The 19,622-nt window shown below is 42.2% G+C and overlaps 1 protein-coding gene across 6 annotated transcripts in view; it reads right to left on the reverse strand.

Moving 5' to 3' along the window:
• KCNIP1 (potassium voltage-gated channel interacting protein 1) overlaps positions 1–19,622 on the reverse strand; it is a 677,814-nt gene that overhangs the window by 52,138 nt on the left and 606,054 nt on the right. For 2 of the 6 annotated variants that reach the window (XM_048487207.1, XM_048487205.1), the window contains exon 2: positions 2,487–2,519. The exons of the other annotated variants lie outside the window; for them this stretch is intronic. In XM_048487207.1, the coding sequence (XP_048343164.1) occupies positions 2,487–2,519 (33 nt within the window). The remainder of the gene's footprint in view (positions 1–2,486; positions 2,520–19,622) is intronic. 6 annotated transcript variants of the gene reach the window in all.

Raw genomic sequence — 19,622 nt, forward strand, 5'->3', positions numbered from 1 at the left:
AAACAAGGTTCAGATCACTCTTTTTGGTGAAACTTGCGATTTCATGGCTGCCTCAATACCTTGCAATTAGACTCATAAGCCCACTGTGTAGGTCATGTTCCTAAGTAGATGCTTTCTTTATTTGGATAGGACTAGTTCAGGAGCAGATCACTCACATCTGCACCAATGCGTTATGGCGAATGGTCATACTGACCATCTGTTATCCATGGCAAAATTAGTTTAATCCCATGCAGCTGGAAATATGGGAATAGACAATATAGCTAGGACAACTTGTGTGATAATTAACTGAAGCCTAACTGTGTGTAGGTTAAGAGAGTGACTTCAGCCATACAGGTTCTCTGTGTAAGGGGTGTATATTAAAACCATTCCATTGTGCTAAATAACCATGCTGTTAACACATTTTTTTACATACAAATTGATGCCAAGGTGGCCAAAGGGAAGTGTGTGAGTGACTCTTACACAAATTTATGATGCACCATGCAACAATTCAGCATGGTGTTGCAATATTACAGCAGGTGATTATGGCTCTTACCACACATAACAGCATGAGCGTATCTTGTTCATCTCTCACCGTGGGCACTATTCTAAGCAATACTACTGTAAACCTTCCTTGTACCCCAATGACTACCAACTATATATCCCATAGAGAACATTTTATCCTCTAATGTTCATTAGTTTTTGGCAGACATTTTTTTTTCAAACAAGTTAGAGAGAACTCCAGTCTTGACAAAACATTTTTTTCAAGAGGGACATTTAAAGTTCCTTCTAATAGATTTTACAGGAATAATTTATGCTTACAGATTACAGGACTAGATAACCACATTTTACATAGTCTGTGTGATTAATTTCTTATCCTCATGTAAAAGTAATTATGTAAAAAAGTACTTGAAGCGTCCACCATTACTTATAAAACTGCCGTGAACTATGCAGATGTGGCAGATTTATCACTAAAGGTGAAAGGTTTAATATAATAGGTGAAATTCACTGGAAAACATTTCACTTTTATTATCTGCAATTTAGGAAGAAACCTTGGGAATAATTACTTCCCATTTAGGTGTGACTTAACTGAAAAGGTTGTTTTTTTTTTTCAGTCACAGAGTTCAAGGCCATGATCCAGCATAACCATATGAGTTATGTTGGATCATCCATTTCCTTCAATATTTCTTTGTAGCTGAGTGAGTGACAAGAGGAGAAAATTCAAAAGAATGTCTGGCTGCATACATGGTTTTCTGAGCATATGGCTCTGCTAAACTGCAACTTTTCTATTTAATTCATCAGGCAGTGCATTTGGGGGGGGGGGTAGTTTTATGGTGACCAGGCATGGCCATGTTCCCTCCAAAGAGGCATGGGGAGGCATGGGGGGGGGGAGGAAAAGTGGAAAAACTGTGCAAAAGCCCAATTGCCAGTCTCACACCCCTTTCACTCTTTCCATGGCTTACACTGTTACCTTCTTAACTATTGGAGCATGGTTAATATATTGTAATCTACTGTAAATTCTTCCAATGTAACACAGTTTAGTCAGGGAGATTACTCTTTGCTTACCACTTGAGCAGCTTGATCACACTAACTTTCCTCCATACAATCATGTCTTCCTGTATTTACAATTGCATGGAGGAATCACACAACATGAACCATTCTCAAACCCAATCTCAACTGAGGTCCCTTCTGCACATGCAAAATAATGCACTTTCAATCCACTTTCAATGCACTTTGCAGTGGGATTTTACTGTGTGGAATAGCAAAATCCACTTGCAAACTATTGTGAAAGTGGATTGAAAGTGCATTAAACTATATTATTATAGTTTGGTAATAACCCGAAACATATTATCTTACCACATAAATTACCTCAGTTTGTCATAAATAGCCACCATTAATACATTTGAGAAATTTTAGGATGTGTCTCACCACTCTGCTCACCTAGAACTTCCTCCAATACAAAAAAGCCTTCTGCCAACACAAGTTCTTCCTCTAAAGCAAGATTCATTGTGCACAGCTGAGTACATTGAATCCAGCACATTATTTAGTTTGCAAACTGTGGCCATAACTTCTGACTCAACATCTTATTGTGAATGCTTTCTGAGACTATGCCCTCTAACAGTGAGTAACAAAATGCCCCAAACTGTAAATAAGATGTGATAATAAGGCTAGAGGAAGATGGAAAGAGAAAACTAGTTTATTTTAGCTAGATTTCTTGGTCCAGATTTAGAAGCAGTTTACCATACATTTAATCACACTAACTATATGTGGCAACCAGTAGAGCAAAATGATCATTCCATATGAAATCATGGGCATAGGACAGTGCTAGAGTTAAGTACGTGTCTTTCAAAGAATGGCCTACGTTGTCATCTCAAAGTATGGCCTACTTTTCCAGGGTTAAATGAGATCTTGGAGTTAAGAAAGCTGTAGTCATCATGTATATCATTGTTAGAGTGGTAAGGGGGAAAACTTCTTTTTTTGAAAGTTAGTCAAATTGATTTAAATTTTACCTCTCGGTGACAGGTAATACCACTGGGCGAAGTCTAGGAAAAAGTAAGAAAACAATTTAACAAAAAAATTGAAACTGCATACACTTTTAAATTATTTCTGGATGGGATCTATTCTTCATGTGAAAAGGACCCTATTTTCTATATGAAAAGATGCTTTTTCCCACTTGTACATTTGATGTGACATTTCGCATTGTATGGCCCTGTTGTCTTCCCCAGATGGTGAGAATAGATGTTAGGCTTCCCTCTCCCCTGCAAGAAGCCATATGACAATGAGTAACAAGACACGGCTGGAAGGGAAGCATGCTACCAGTCATGCAGTCATGCAATCAGCAGGAAAAATTGACAAAGGGAGATTGGAACAGGTATGAAGAGTAACAGTCCCAGAAACTGTGGTCATATGGAGTTTTCAATGATACTCCTCATGCAGTTCAACAATGTGTTAAGGAAACTGGAAAAGTTCCTCGTTCCATCAGCAGGAAGATTTCCTGCTCGGCATACTCGAACAGCTGTAGGAAGGAAGTTCAGTTATTAAAAAAAAGAACCTCAGGTAAATGTGGTGTTTCCTTACCAACACAATCAGAATGGTTACATTTCTAATTGTAGCTGAAATGCAACTCATTGGCCCCTGTGGAGAAACATAATCATTAGCAATTCTGGGGGGGAAAAACCCAAACAAGCAAGAACTATCAAGAATTTCACTGCAGATAATTCATGTTCACCATCCATCTCTCCATTCAAAATCCTGTAAATCTGATTACAGACAGCTTCCAAAAGAAAAGTAGTTCTAGTCACCATGTATCAGTGAACTAATCATCACATTTTTCCCTATCGCACATATAAGATTTAGGGGTTCTGAATCCAGCATGACTCTATATAGCTTAGATATTATTCACTTCATACTATGCAAGCCACTTAATACATTAGTAGTGCCATCCTAAGGAGAATTACCCTCGCCTAAGCCAATTCAAGTTGATGAGCTTTGCATAGTGTAACTCTGATTAGGATGGCATTGTAAGTACTTTCCCAATCTCTTCTCTCTTCACTTTCTCCAGTCCATAACGATCCATTTTTCCATGCTCTCTGAGAGTCCACAAATAGGTCTCCTGTAGATTCCTTATATGCATCACTTGTTCAAGTGCAACCTGTGGTGCCACATGAATGTGATGGAATTTGTGACCTGACTGGAACTGGACAAAAATTATTAACACTCTCAATAGGGACCTAAACAGTTCAATCAGCACAAAGATCAAACTCTGTCTTCCCTACGCATGTAGATATTTCAGGTTCAGTTTAAGGGTTAGGAAATGTGTGATATTAACTACTTATCTGGTGTCTGCTGTTTATGTTTTTATCAAGGGCTTAAATGCATCACTTGTATTGGTGCGACGAGCAGCAGTTTGCAAAAAAACTCCAGACTCCCCAGATTGCTTGTGTTGGATATTGTGTGGATCTTCATATTTGTTCAGAAACTACTAGTTTACTATCAACTGTGCAATTGTAAACCGAATTACAGCCTTTTAAGCCCACTGAAATCAATGATATTCACTTCTAAGGATACATGTACCAGATGCAACCAAGTCCCAGGTTTCATGTGTTTGCACAGCATTTATTCTGTATAATTTGCCATGGCTTTCCATTTCCCATTGGAGTAGTGGTACAGAAATCACTTCACACTTGCTCTCCAGGAACTATCAAGTGCCTGAAAGGAGGATTGAAATAAATGCAGTAAAAAAAGAAATAAATGGAGTGGGGTGGGGTAGCTAAATATGAATATAGTCCTGGTGACGAACTGCAGAAGAAAAGTTAATTTTTAAATTGTAGGTCTGTCTGAAACAAATCACTGTTTACCTTCAGAGTGAGGCATAAAGACCTAGGAACAGAAGCCACCTGATTGGCTGTGGCATCATGCACTCTGATTGGCCTGCTGGCTAGATGATGCAGAGGCAGTGGCCGGGCCATAGAGGGGGCATGACCGGGGCATGGTGGGGCATTCCAGGGGTGTTCTGGGGGGCAAGTGCTGTGGCAGGGGTGTAGGGTGCGCACACGCCCCAGCCATAGTTTCCCCTCGCTCTGCCTCTGTACAGTGGGGGAAAAGGTTAACTCCCTGACAGAACATTTTGAGAGGTTTTTGGTCTTTAGAATTCCTGGCGTTAAGAAGCATAACTTCTTTGAAGAGAGTAGTGTCAGTAAGTGTGTGAAAAAATCCAACTTGCTCTACGTGTGACAGGCCTATAACCTGTGCATGTGTGTGTGTCTGTATGTGTGTGTAAGAAAGCAACTATACACTGGGAAGAAATGGCTCCTTCCCATTTGAGGTTCAAAGGAAACATTTTAAATATTTTTTCTTTTCTCTGAGCAGACTACCAGCCCTACCCAGCCACACTTTATAAATACTAATACAGGTAGTGAGAGACAATGGGATGAGCTAAGCCCCCTCTTCTCCAAGCAGGTATCACAGATCGGGAGGACTTAAAATGACAGAAGGACATCTGGAAGAGGATGCCTGAATCCAGCAGGAAAAGATTCCTTGATACAGCCTGACCAGTTAAGGGGGTGGGGACTGGGTAGCACTTCTCTGCACCACTGTCTTGTACATGCTTGTACAGGACACTGGGAAGAAGGCTGGCAGTTGGCAAGCAGTTACAGAAAGTGCTTTTATTATACCATATATTACCATTTCTGAAGAACCTCAGTCCCTGAAGAGAAAAGGCAGGAAAATCTGACAAGCTAGGTCAGAGAGTGGTTTCCCTGCCAGAAGAAGGTATGGGGGTCATGCATGTAGGTAAGGGGGGGTTTCCTCGGGTTTGAACCCCCCCATTCATGTCCGAAGCTCCGCCCCTCCGTTTGTGGGTTTTTAAAATATTTTTGTGCTTTTTCGGTTTTTGGCCTGCAGGGGGCGCATTGTTTGGGCTAGCAGCACCAAACTTTCAGGGATTGTTTGGGGGACTCTCCTGATGACACTACCCAGGTGAGGTTTGGTTCAGGGGGTCCATAGTTATGGACCCCCAAAGGGGGTGCCCCCATCCTCCATTGTTTCCAATGGGGGCTACACTTTGAGGGTCCATAACTTTGGACCCCCTGAACCAAACTTCACCAAACCTGGGATGTATTATCAAGAGAGTCTCTTATTGATACCACTCAGGTTTTGTGAAGTTTGGTCCAGGGAGTCCAAAGCTATGGACTCCCAAAGGGGGTACCCCATCCCCCATTGTTTCCAATGGGAGCTAATAGGAGATGGGGCTACACCTTTGAGGGTCCATAACTTTGGACCCCCTGAACCGAAATTCACCAAACCTGGGTGGTAACATTAGGAAAGACTCCTAAAGATACCCTGAAAGTTTGGTGCTTCTAGCTTAACCATTGCACCCCTGACAGCAGTCACCCCCCAAATTTCCCCAGATTCTCCTTTTAAATCCACCCCCTTCAGCATGGATTTAAAGGGAGAATCTGAGGTCCTCAGTTTAGAAGAAGAAGAGTTTGGATTTATATCCCCCCTTTCTCTCCTTTAGGAGACTTAAAGGGGCTTACAATCTCCTTGACCTTGCTCCCTCACAACAAACACCTCCGAAAAGCTGTGACTAGCCCAAGGTCACCTAGCTAGCATGTGTGGAAGTGCACAGGTTAATCTGAATTCCCCAGATAAGCCTCCACAGCTCAAGTGGCAGAGCAGGGAATCAAACACGGTTCCTCCAGATTAGAATGTACCTGCTCTTAACCACTACGCCACATTGAAAGTGATGCTGTTTCAGGGTGGGGGATAACACTTTCAATGTTGTTTAACTAGGGACCCCAGATTCTCCCTTTAAGGTGGATTTAAAAGGAGAATTTGGGCTCTCTAGTTTAAACACCATGGAAAGTGATGCCGTTTGGGGGTGGATTCCAGCATCACAGCGGCTGCCGGAGGGGGGGGGCGCAAAACTCAGATTTTGCACCAGGCTCCATTTTCCCTCTATGCCTCTGCCCAGAGGGGAGGGGCAGGGCAGGGCAGGGCAGGGGAGTCTGCCATCCCTGACCTCGGAGAGCTCCTTTTATAAGCGCTAGGCCAAGGCCGGGGCTTGGGGAGGCGTGGCCATGCCCTAGGGGCGGGTGGGGGTGTGGCCCCCTCGAACCCCCCCATTAAAAATCTATACCTACGTCCCTGATGGGGGTCCATCGCAGTCCCTGCAGTTTCCTTCCTTCCTTCCTTCCTTCCTTCCTTCCTTCCTTCCTTCCTTCCTTCCTTCCTTCCTTCCTTCCTTCCTTCCTTCCTTCCTTCCTTCTGCTCTGTGCTGTATTTCATGGCTTGCTTTTCTGTGTATTTGGTAATCATCTTTCTAAAATTATTTCTTTTCTTGTTCGAGAGCTAATTCTAGCAAGATATGTCTAGCACATAAGAAAGCACAGAATCATAATGTGTATTCTTTTATTTTATGAGATCATCTCTTTGGGCTGTTTGAGCATTGATGTTTGTATAATACAGGATTTTAGCCTGATCTTATGTTTATTCAAAAGTCAGCATCTCTGCATTAGACTGCAGCCTCAAAGAAGCATTCTATAATTGGATGTGTATAATGGATATATGAAACAAAACCAAAACCTTTTTGCCAAGATGTTTTACTTTAGCATATATTTAAAAGGGTTTGTTTGGTTTTTTAAATAAAGCTTGGACTAATAGAACCATGCTCGGCCACAATTCTGTTCAGTTGGTGGATCATGGGACCCAGCCCTGTGCATGGAAGTAAAGTGCATGTGGTTCATACAGTAAAAAGCAAAAAAGAGATTAAGCAGTGAAAATAAAACTATTACGGTTTAGATGAGCTATGCCCGTGTTCATGCTGCAGCTCATTTCTTATGTTCTTTGACAAATTGATAAATATTATTGTGCCCTGTGGCATTAACGTACTGTATAAAAAGATTACTTTTCGAACCCCTGTGGATAATACATGCTATGACGGACTTTTTTCTAACATGCACATTCTTAGCATCCTCCCAGTTGCTAGACTGTAACAACAGAGACAACTGTGAGATACTCCTACAGCCGTGGTGGCAAACCTTTGGCACTCCAGATGTTATGGATTACAGTTCCCATCAGCCCCTGCCAATTGGCCATGCTGGCAGGAGCTGATGGGAATTGTAGTCCATAACATCTGGAATGCCAAAGGTTCGCCACCACTGTCCTATAGTCATTTTAAGCTACCAAACCCACATGGCATTTAGGAAATTTGAGATACAGAATGGATGCAAAAAATAAATAATTTTTGATGTCATTCTAAAAGGGAAAGCTAGCTACGAGTATCATTTTTTAAAAAATCTGGCAAATGAAGGTTCCAAAGGGGAAATGCAGAAACCTCATTAGTGTTGCTTTTTACAGAAATAGGTTTGTGACTATTAAAAATGTCTCTGACTCCCTCATCTCATTTTGTTCTAAGTAGGTCCCCCCGCCAAATCTTTCATAAGCTATAAAAGTTCAGGAAATATTTTGAAAAAAATAATAAATCATTATGAGAGTCATAGTTGACATGTAATGTTTGCAGATTTACACTTTAATTTTATTCTTTATTCTCAGTTTGTTGATGAGACAATGCACTGGCCATACAGGTGGAATGTAAGTGGTCTCAAACTGATGTGAGCAGTGAGAGTTAATGGTCAGAGCTTCATTTGCCCTGGGGCCGCTTGCTAGTGGTCTGATAATGGGTTTCAGCTCAAAACAAACTTGACATGATTTGGAGGAATCTTCTATCAACCATATTTTTATGTTTATTCCAAAATTTGGCAGATGAAAATAGGAACACACATAACTTCCTCTGACACAATGGCTTTCACAAGCTCCATTTCTGCACCTGTGGGAGGAAAAAAAGATAGCTTTCCTGGATTTCCCATCCAGCTTGGTTTCCCTTTCTCTTCTCCTACTTTTCATTCCCTATCAGGATTTCTGCCACCTCCTAGCCTCAGAAATTATAAAGGGACAGTTCCTTTGTGCTCTTTTACAATGTCACTATTCAAAAGCTCCTCTCTGCAATTGTATCTCTCATTTAATTGTTTCATTCCAGCTTTCTGAGGATTAACAAATGCACACATACACTTAGGGAATGGTGGGATCAGTCCTCTCTCCCTTTCCATGGTTACCCCTGGGTATGTCCAAACTGGGGGTGGAATGATCACAGAAATCAGGCTAGCAGCATCCAGATTAACAAAGAATTCAATAAAGTCATAGGCAGACATTTACCCAACAATTCTGAGCAAGGATTCAAAGGAAAAAGATATAACTAAATCCTCTGACCCTGACCTCACTTATCCTAAGATGTTAAAATTAGGATAGGTTCTTTTTTCTTGGAGCTGTGAGCATTCAGATACGGTTTATCCCTCTGTTTCATAGATGGCTTTCCTCCATTTTACTCATCGGCCCAACATTATTTCCATTTAAAAAGGAGAGAAAGGCCCTTTCCGCACGGGCCATTTACAGCAGCCCAGGGACAGCAAAAATGCTGTCCTCTGATAAGAACAGCTGTTCTTCCTCGGCGACAGGGCAGCTGCTTTGCTGTAATGCAGCAGCGCCAGTTCTGTGTGGCCCTCGATGGCCAGCGTGAAGGCGCCAGCTTCCACCTCCCCTTCCCAAGGGGAGGTTTTTGGAAAGCACCCGCCTTCCCATCAGCTGCTTGCGGAAGGCGCTACTTCTTCCTCTTATCCCCCCACTCATCTTCCTCGTCCTTCCAGCATCAGTCTGGAGGGGCTGTTGAGACCTTGCGCCACGCTGCGCCTCTGGACCCCCCTGCAGTGTCAGGAAGGGCAGCATGGGCGGGCCCTGCAGCCCTCCAGATGGACGCTGGAGGACGAGGTGAGTGGGGGGGGGGACACAGCCACCTCTTCTATGCTGGCCTCTGCAGGGGCCGCTCGCATGCTCCCATGCGAACAGCCCCCTCCTCTCCACCGTCTAATTTCTGCCGGTGGAGAGGCGCCCTTTCTGCTGTGCGGAAAGGGCCAAAGTTTCAGATAGCTCCCTCTCTGAAGGTATTCACTATGGAAGAAATGAGGAAGAAAAACCCTTTCTTCTAGTCAGGGGTATTTATATTCCTTTCATTTTTACTGCTCCTTAATGTTATCAGACTGACCCATGGTGGGCTGGAGAACCCTGTTTTTAAGACAACAGTGTCTCTACCCATCCTGCCAACCCTTAAGGTACCATGTCAAAATGGAGAGCCCATTCTCTGCATTGGCTAGTGTACCCACAAGGACACAGTCAAAGTTTGTTTAGACTTGCCCTTGCTGATATCTGCCTTGCCAATTACTTTCCTCACACCCTTGTTAAAGAAATTAAGAGACAACAATGTCCCTGTTCCCAGCTCCAGTCCTGGACCACCCACCCTGCGAACACAAAGAACTTGTTAATTTTTCCCCAAGTGTTTCTGCCAGTATTGTATTAACCTGAACTTTCTTCCTCTGACTAATCTCTCTCTAACAGCCACCTTATTCACATTGCCATTGTTTTATAGTTATGATTGATTCAGCACTCTGCTCACCTCCAGGCACTCTCAGTTTAGCCCATTAGGCTAAGCACTCAAACCATTAGCTTAACAACTCAGCACTTCAGGTTGATGTCCGTCTCTTCTTTCTCAGAAAGGCAAGGCTCTTCTTTGTCCTGTGAGATTAAGGACCACTCTGTATAACCCTGAAAAGCTCTTTCTTTCCCTGTCTCTCAGTAGCCAGTGTTCAATATCTTTGGAAACCTCTCTGTCTGTTGATATAGTCCCCAAAGCATTGTTCTTTCTTTTATCAGAGCTAAGCATGGGTCACTCAGGTCTGTTCATCAGACGTTTCTGCTCCAAGGTCAGGTGACTATAATCTTTACTCCCCAAATTCCCTCAATTTATTCCAAACCTATTCTCTCAACACTGCTTATCTCCTAGGACTGTGCGTGCATTCTGCTGCTTTGATTATTGAGTGCTTGTGAACCCCAATTGTCCCTTAATGAAATTTGTTAAACTTTGTTAAACCCACCAAAGCCACACAGCCTGGAAAATCCACCAGAACCAGTTGAATCCAGCTATGAAAGCCTTCGACAATACATTGTTAAACTTTATTTCACTCTCCTAAGGATTTCTTGCAAAAACTGGCCTTGGTATACATAGGCAACAAAGTTCTCAGGCTTGTCCAGCCTTTTTGTTAAGCCAAAGAGTCTGCTCTCACTAATTCCCCCACTCTAACATGGACATACTCTGACCATTTCAGGTAACACTAACTATAAATCTTTGCTTTTCCTGTTCTCCAGGGGAAGTGTCACTGGACCATTTGATAATTCAGACATTTATTGCTGAAGTATGACTTCTCCTACTTATTTGTAGGGGTGGGTGCCACTTCTCCCCCATTGGTATTTTTTAGGCTTGGGTTTAATAGTCCCAGAAATGTTTGGACGTCACTCCCCCCAAAAGCCAAATACCTATAACAACTTTTTTTGGAGAAGTCGAATTTTGGGAGGGGGTCTATTAAACCCAAACTTTAAAAATTCAAGCTGCCTCCAAATTCCACATGGGCTTGAATGTGGCAGGAAACAAAGAGCTGAATGTTCAGCTTGAGGCCACATGGAGTCCAGAGTCAGCAGAAGTCCAAGTTAAATGCTGGACTTTGTGACCTCTGTGCCACCTGCTAACTTCGAGCCCACATATATTTGGGCAGCAATGGAGCTTAATGCTGGGCCCTTCGGTGTCAAGGCCAGAATTCAGCTCTGCACCGTTTCCTGCCATCTCTGAGACCCAGGGAGATGGTGAGTGGGAGGGGGGAGAAACATTTTTTTTTAAATGGTGGCAGGGCTAAAGCAACCCAAATTATGCTGAAAATTTTGACATTATTCAGGATCCACTTTTCAGCTCCCTTAAATTGCTGTCACTCTTTTGGGATGACCCCCCCCCCAAAATACTGTTAAGATATTTTTCAGGGGGGAGGGCTCAGTTTGGCTTTGCCAAGTGCACACCCCTATTTATTCTGTTCTCTCTGGTTAGGATATCTGTGAATCTAAAACAGCTGGTAAGCTCTTCTGCTATGAGATGGAAAATCCCCCCTTGCATTTTTACCTTTCAAGTCCTGAAAAGGGTATTTAGTAACCTCTGAGCATGGGTAGAGAACCTATTTATAGTAAACTTTGATGAAAATTCCATAGTGCTGGCCATTTCTTTACCCATAGCATTTATCACATTAATTGATGCACACCCCCACCTCAGGTTTCATAATGTGGAAGGTTTTGCTCAATCTTTTTGGCTGGCCACCTTTTCATAGCTTTAAGTACATGAATGGACTCTACATTTCCTCCTGATTTTGGCAGGGTGTTGTTTCCCCAGGTTTTGTTTTGCTTTAGGTGAACTATCTGTGAAGCTTTGAATATTCTATTCAAAGCTTTGAAGTCAACTCACTTAAAACAAACAAGCAAGCAAGTGTGGGAAAGGGCTTTGTGGCCTCCAGATTAGCTGATCTGTGGGTTGGGCTGGCTGTTGAGGGAGTAAAGCAGGAGGGTTTTTGAAGTCCAGCGAGGGAATGGAATATCCACCACTAATGGGGGCGGGTTTGCTGTTGTGAAATTCCATCCCTTAGCCTTTTATTATGAGTAAGATATGTAGAGTCACAGTTGCTATGAATCCACTCCACTTCCATTTCCTCTGGGATTTCCAACCTCCAGGTAGGATCTGGAGTACTTCCAGAATTGCAAAAGATCTCCGGACCAAACAGATCCATTTCCCTGGGGGAAAATGGCATCTTTGGAAGGTGGACTCTAAGGTACACCATTGAACAAAGTAAGTTCCCTGCTATTGCCCACAAAAATAATTTCTCAAAATAGCCATCACACTCCTTTGAGCAGAATCAGCTACAGATCAAAAATGAGCAGATAATTTTCCATTATACTGAAAGACAACTCCTAGGTACCTGAAACATTTAACTTGTTCAATATGGTGCCCATCAATTTGCCAAATGAAATTCTTAACCCAGTTATTAAAGCACATGATTTTTTGCTTATGAATAGTTGATGGATAATTGTTCCTCTTGGCAATATATGGCCAGAGATCTCAAGATCCTTTTTAGCCCTGCTTTAGTTTGTGAAAGAATTACAGCATCGTCAGCATATAGGAATCTTGGTAACCTTTTACTTCCCAACTTAGGAGTGTGAATGTCAAGATTCAGTAAATGTTTTATAAAAGAATCAATGTAAGATTTTAAATAAAAATAGGGCCAGTATACAGCCCTGTTTCACTCCTTTCTGATTAGGGACCTTCTGGGCTGAATCTAAGGCCCTTTCCACACATGAAGAATAATGTACTTTTAATCCACTTTTAGTGCACTTTGAAGCTGGATTTTGCTGTGCGGAATAGCAACATCCACTTGCAAACAATGGTGAAAGTGGATTGAAAGTGCATTATTCTGCCAGTGCGGAAGGGTCCAAAATTGGAGCTTTGTGTTTAAAAATTGTTCATGAAGTTTAAAAATTAATAGTAATGATTGTTTTTCAATTGAGGTGTTATATAGTTTTGTTCAGAGGAGATCTTTAAAAATTGATTCAAAAGCCACTTTAAAATTGACCCAAGCTGCAAAGATTGAGCTTTTGGCTGAGCTCACTTATTTATCAATTAGATAGTGCAAAACTAAGCAGTGATCAACATAGCATTTGCTTTCTATGCAGAAGGTCCCAGGTTCAATCCCCAATTAAAATGATCAGGTAATAGGTGATGTGAAATACCTGCTGGTCTGAGTAGTGATCTTGACGGGAGGAACATCTGATTCATCATAACAAGTTAGTCAAAACGTGACTCACAAGATCAAGTGTGCATGAGTTTCTTCAATATGTATCAAGAGCCAGTGCTTGGGATTGTTCAATTTGTTTAAATTTCAATTCATATAAAAAACCCAGAAAGTTATTAATCTTTCTTGAGAAGGTTATCTGCATTGGATAAATACCTCTCAAAGACCTACAATAAGTGCTGTTCCAGAAAAAAGCTTAGTTATTTTGAACTCACATTCTCTAGGCATTTTTTTTTAACAGAGCAAATTTATAGAAAATAATTGCTGTGATGTTCCTGGTGCCTTGACTTACTTTGATGGCAATTTGAGGGTCATTTACAGTTAATCAAGGATATGAAATTGTACCTAATAAAAGGTTTATACCAGAACTGTGCCTTCTGTGAACAAGAGCGAGACAACAGGGAAGGCCTCCTGAGAGAAATGTGGCTGCCATTAGTCAAGCCCAGGCTGTCTTTCTTATGGATGCTGGTGATGCTTTAGGATTGGTACCTCTAGGATTGGTACCTCTAATCTTGACTACAGGATGTTAACTAAACAAGATCGAACAGTGTTTATTGACTCTTACTATGCTTCTTCAGAGAATCTGAGCTAACCTGTTAAGTTCCTGGCAGCTCAACAGTGAGATACACTCAGTAGTCTGCCGATAAGAAAATCACTGATTCCCAGAAAGCTGTGGGGAATGTAATGATGCTTATCCCTGAGTTACTAGTGCCGGTTGCTGACCCTTTTGCTGTTGACAGAGATGAAACTAACATAGCAGAACAAACAGCTCAGAACTTGGAGATTTCACGCCTCCCACTCCTCCGGACTCTGGACCCTCAGAACCAGGCACTATTCCCAGTCCACCAGACTCTCCCCCCACCACTGGAAAGGAGGCACAGAGGCATGAGATATGAGATGCAAAATAGAAGGGAAAGTCTGAGGATAGCTTGATGACAGCTGCCAGTACTCAACTCAGCTGATGATCCTGATTGCACCTGAAGCTGCTGGCTCTCAGACTTAAGATGAGAGTACTGCTGACTCTGCAAAAGCAACATGTCTGTTTGGATTGTGCTACTTCTTGCAACCTTGACCTGCCTGCTTGCTTGACTGCGAATTGGCTACAATCTCAGACTGTTTTGTCTGGCTTGGACAACCCTCTGGTTTATCTTTTTGGTTCCCTGACTTATTTAGACAGCTTGGAAACCCCTTGGATTGGGCTTTCACTCTACCCCTTTGTCTGATTGGACTGTATGACCACGCCAAGCACCTGACCCTTCTCCTGAGACCAAGCATTAGGAGTGCAGCTCATGAAAACTCAGCAGTGCCTGATATGGAAATGGGCTGAGGCCTCAAAGCTAGGCCGGCCTAAACCTAGCTGTTGGTGCAGCTGAGGACAGACCAAGGGTTTTCCTGGGAGTGGAGCCTGCTGTAATCAGCTTCTACTAGGTCAGGGGTCGGCAACATTTAACACGCAAAAAGCCATTTGGACCTGTTTTCCACAAAAAAGAAAACACTTGGAGCTGCAAATACTTTTTGACATTTAAAATGAAGATAACACTGTATATATATATTTTTACCTTTACGCTTTGTATAAACAATTATAGTGTGTTGCTTATATATGAATCCATGAAGTGCTACAGAGAAAATTATGTTTTATTTATGTAAATAACACATTTTGAACTCTTAAAAAATAATAATGTCTGCTATGGAGGGTGGACTCAACAGCCATATTCCTCACTGAGCATGGCCCCCGCCCTGGTCCCAAAAGCCACAGCTTCAGAGAGTCTAACCCCAAATGTCCTGGGATTTTCCCGCCAGGAGTTGGCAACCTGCGACAACCATGGCTGAGAATGATTCCAGCCTTCCTCCCTTCCACGATCTACAAGCTTACCCTCCACTGGCTTACTCTGAAGTAAACCTTCCAAGAACCACGTGCAAGGCTTTCCCCGTGCGCTCCTGCCCTCCTTGGCAATGCAGAAGCAAACAATTCCCACCCACCCCTGTCTCCCCATCAAACAGTCCTGATGAGTCAACCTTGCAGGGCTGCAGGTAATAACTCTTTTAAAACCTGACATCGTCTTTCTCACCTGGACTCAGCCAGGCTGCCATTCGCCAGGAAAGCCCCTGGAGCTCAGCTGGGGGGCGCTGCTGGGGTCCTCCATGTGGTCCTGCCCCCCAAGATGGACCCGAGGGAGGGGAAATGAGGTCACCCAAAGCCAGGCAGCAGGAACAGGGAAGCCGGAAGTGGCTTGGGATAGCCGTCTTGGGCTGTGTCTCTCTAGGAACAGGGACTCTTTCCCATTAACCCTTAGGGCAACTCTCCAAAGGAGGCTGAGAGGACCCAAGCCACACGGAGCCACAGTACAAGGATGAAAGAGCCGCATGCGGCTCCGGAGTCACAGGTTGCAGACAACTGTACTAGGTTTTCAGCCCAGGAATTTTCTTGGTGTAGTCCCTGGACTTACACCACCCAAAAGGATGGTATGTTTTGGGCTGTGGAGGTTTTGGAGGTGGACAGGGTGTTCCTACTGTCTTGCCACACTGCCTGGAAGCCCTCAGGAGGTAGTACAGTGGCACAGTAGAGGTGCCATCTCTGGCTGCGTGAGCTTTCTTGATCGAGCTGTAAATTATTATGTTTTGGATTCTATTGTTTATGCTTATTTTTTCTAATATATACATTTTATTCAGCAGTTATAGATTTCCTAAGGAGTTACTATCCTCTAATATAGCACAGGTGAAAATCTGACTTCTAGAAAAAATATAAAATATGACTGTATAAATGATTGTTTTCAAATCCTTGTTCATTTTCAGTTTGTCTTGAATGAACAAAAATGCTCAATTTCTTCATATTTAATGTGGTTAAATATTCCTTGTGCAGTCACAACAATGTAATTCATGATACAAATAAATCCTCATTATTATGCTGCCAGTGATAATGTGAACAATATGTTCATTTGACTATGCCTCTGCATCTTAACTAGCTTTGTACTTTTTTTATACTGAAAAAGATGATAAAAATGCCAAGTTTGCCATGCACCATTAACAGCAAAAATAATATAAAGGAGCATTTAGGTAGAAAATTTCTGTGCATTTGAATACATTTTATATGCCTTATTAAATCAGTGCATTTCACAGTCTGTGGTACTACAGGTCATATTTGTTTCAGTTTATTAAAATGCCGCACTAAATATATTCCATTTCTCCATTCAGAATAATTCTATGTGAATAATAGCTCAGAATGTGAAATGGTAACATGAAATGTAAGCAGCAAAATCCTGAGATCCTGATGGAGAAGTATAATGTTAACTTGCAGTGACTTCAATGGACTTACAACAATGCAACTCTGTTTAGAATCACACTGTTAATCTTATCACTGGCTGATCTTGAAGATGTGCATTCAACTTTAGTGTAACATTATGCTAGTCAGACTGAGAGGCCACTGCCTCCACTCTAACCATTACTACTGCATGCCAGGCACTTATGATTTCTTTTGCCATTCAGGATCAGAGCCTGGCCCTAGGGAGAAACACAAATGGAAACTGTAGCTAGAATTCCCATTCAATTCTGTACAGGGCAGATGTGATATTGACTCAATTATTACCTTATATCCTCTGAATCTCAAGGTGCCTGAGCCCATGTGCAGACTCTTGCAACTGATAGACGTTGCTAATTACTCCCTTGTCTTTTTCCAACAGGGATAGGGGAAAGGATGGATCACACTCACACTGCAGGGGTGTCAGGGGACCTCAGATTCTCCTAAAGATACCCTGAAAGTTTGGTGCTGCTAGCTTAACAATTGTACCCCTGACAGCAGGCACCCCCCAAATTTCCCCAGATTCTCCTTTTAAATCCCCCCTCCTTTTAAATCCACCCCCATTCACATTTGCATTCCCTGCAACAGCAGAAGCAGCAGCAGCAGGATTTGCATTCACCAATACTGCAGCTGCTGCAGGGAATGCAAATGTGAATCACTCCCTGGACTGAAATACTATACTATACACCTGCAATACTATACTATTAACCATACCTTTGCATAGCAAGTTCCACCCAAACACTTACTGATTGGTTCCCCACCCAGGGACATGACAATTTATACCCCACTAAAACATTCCCTTCTCACTAGCACAATATGTAACAGACTTTTCTCTGTGATACATCTCTGAAGATGCCAGCCACAGATGCAGGCGAAACGTTAGGAACAAGATCCACCAGACCACGGCCACACAGCCTGAAAAACACACCACAACCAACTATTTGTTTAAAAAAAATTCTGTCTCCCTTCATAACTTTATTTTGGGGTACTCATATGGAGATCCATCCTTGTATACACTAGCAAAAAAAAAACCAACCCCTTAGGACTGGGCTGGACAGCTATTTGCTAAGTAAAGCATTTTGAGTTGACTCATCATCTGCCTTTTTAACAATCAGCTGATTATATTTAAATGAATTTGCATGCAACTCAAATAGATAACAAATAGTACATGTTCTGACTTGCAATTTAATGAATGAAAACTACTATATTTTACCTAAATGTTATTTACTGACTATTAAAAGTAAAGGCCATTATTAATATTTTATTTTCCATTACTTTTAACATGGCAGAATGAAAACCACACAAATAAGCCTGCCCTTAATTCTCAGTCTTTCTGATTAAAATTGACCACTACTGATTAATCATCTAAAACCTTATTTAATTCATCTAATGTTTAACATTTCCAGCTCTACTAATTATGAAGCTTTATTCTCTAAATTGAGCTCTGACAGCACTAATTACAGCATCTGTACAATTTTGGCAAGATATGAGATGATATTATTTACAATACCAAGTGATTGGCTGTACCACAATTCCAATAAACATTTAAAGGAATCAGCATATATTAAAAACAATTTTGCGCCCAGATGTGCAGAGGTTTCATCTGGTGAATAACCACAGGACACGTCTTGGAATTAAAATGGGCCACAGCCCTTTTATTATTAAGGCAGAAGCTCCGCAAGCAAGAGAAGCACATCTGTCCAGCAGCCGGTCAGCACCCCTGGCTGACCCTGGCAACAACCCCAAACCCTATTGGAGAGGACAGAGGAGGTACTGGGCCACCGGGGCGCCCGCCCTTTGTGGCCCCCTAACTGCTGGGGTGTCAGGCTCGAATTGCAGAGGTGTCTCCCACAGCACAAAGCCAGGGAGACCGCCCCACCCCAAGCTCTTCTTATGGGAGGCTCCCTAACCTGGTGGGGAGGTCCACTTCCGCCAGCCTGCCTCCCCACAAGGGATGGCTCCTCTGCCTCGAACCGGCCTTAAAGCTACTTCATTAAATAGGAGCAAGCAAACCCTTCCCTTTTACAATAGGGAGGGTGGGTGGGTCAGTTTGCTCCAGGCGTCGAAGAAGGCTGGAGCAACAGCATGCTGCCTAATATATAGGGAGCGTGCTCCACCCTTTGAACACATGAACATCGCACAATGAGGCTGGGTGTGGCTTGGCTGCCCAGCTGGCCCAGGGCACACATGCTCACTGCTCCAGAGCTCATCATGTGCCCTGCCTCCCTGTTGCAATTACGGCCTTGTTGAATCTAGTGCCGTTATTTAATAACATAGTTCACCAGTTCTGAGGTTCAATTCAGGTTTGAAGAACCAAAGCTATTGAGTGGGTGCAGAAGAACTCTATTGAGTTCTTATCCATGTTTCCATATATTCATCCCTGCACACTCTTAGCCCTTCATTTATCAGATGATTCAAGGGGAGAAAGAAAATGTTAGCTTTATTATATGGTAAATAGACCTCTTTCAGTGATACAATACAGTCATTAACAAACAAATTAAAGTATCTGTACATATTTAGCGAACAGAATTCTTTTAACATCCTGGATACATTCTCAATTGCTACATTTAAAAAATAGCCACACTTTCAATAATATGTACAATTTTCCAGAAAGGAAAACGTTACCTAGTACTTCTGTTGAATGGCTGGTAGAATAGCCAAGAATGAAGCAATTAGTTCATCTGTAAGTCTATTGCAGTAACAACAAAATAACAACACATGGTCTATAGTCTTTATCATTCCTAAACCATATTTTTAAGTATACATGCTTCTTAAATACTGGGAAGTTCAGACCTAGGATTAAAGGTGAACAAGGCCTATGAGTCATATATTCTAGTAATGTATGTCATCAGTCCTTCATTTGATTAATGCCTACTTCTTCAAACAGAGGTGGAGACTCCAAAGCAGTTATTTTTGTGAGATTATGCTTCCATTTGCTCATATATGCATCTTTTAGTGTTAAATACAAATAGCTAGAAGATGAATCTCTATGGTAAGCAGTCAGTCAAAAGTTTATGGCTGCTAATGAACATAATCCCTATTCACTGCCACTGTTACACATTCAGGGATGCCAGAATAGTTGT

This window comes from Sphaerodactylus townsendi, linkage group LG03 (assembly GCF_021028975.2).
Source record: "Sphaerodactylus townsendi isolate TG3544 linkage group LG03, MPM_Stown_v2.3, whole genome shotgun sequence".
Classification (NCBI taxonomy): Eukaryota; Metazoa; Chordata; class Lepidosauria; order Squamata; family Sphaerodactylidae; genus Sphaerodactylus; species Sphaerodactylus townsendi.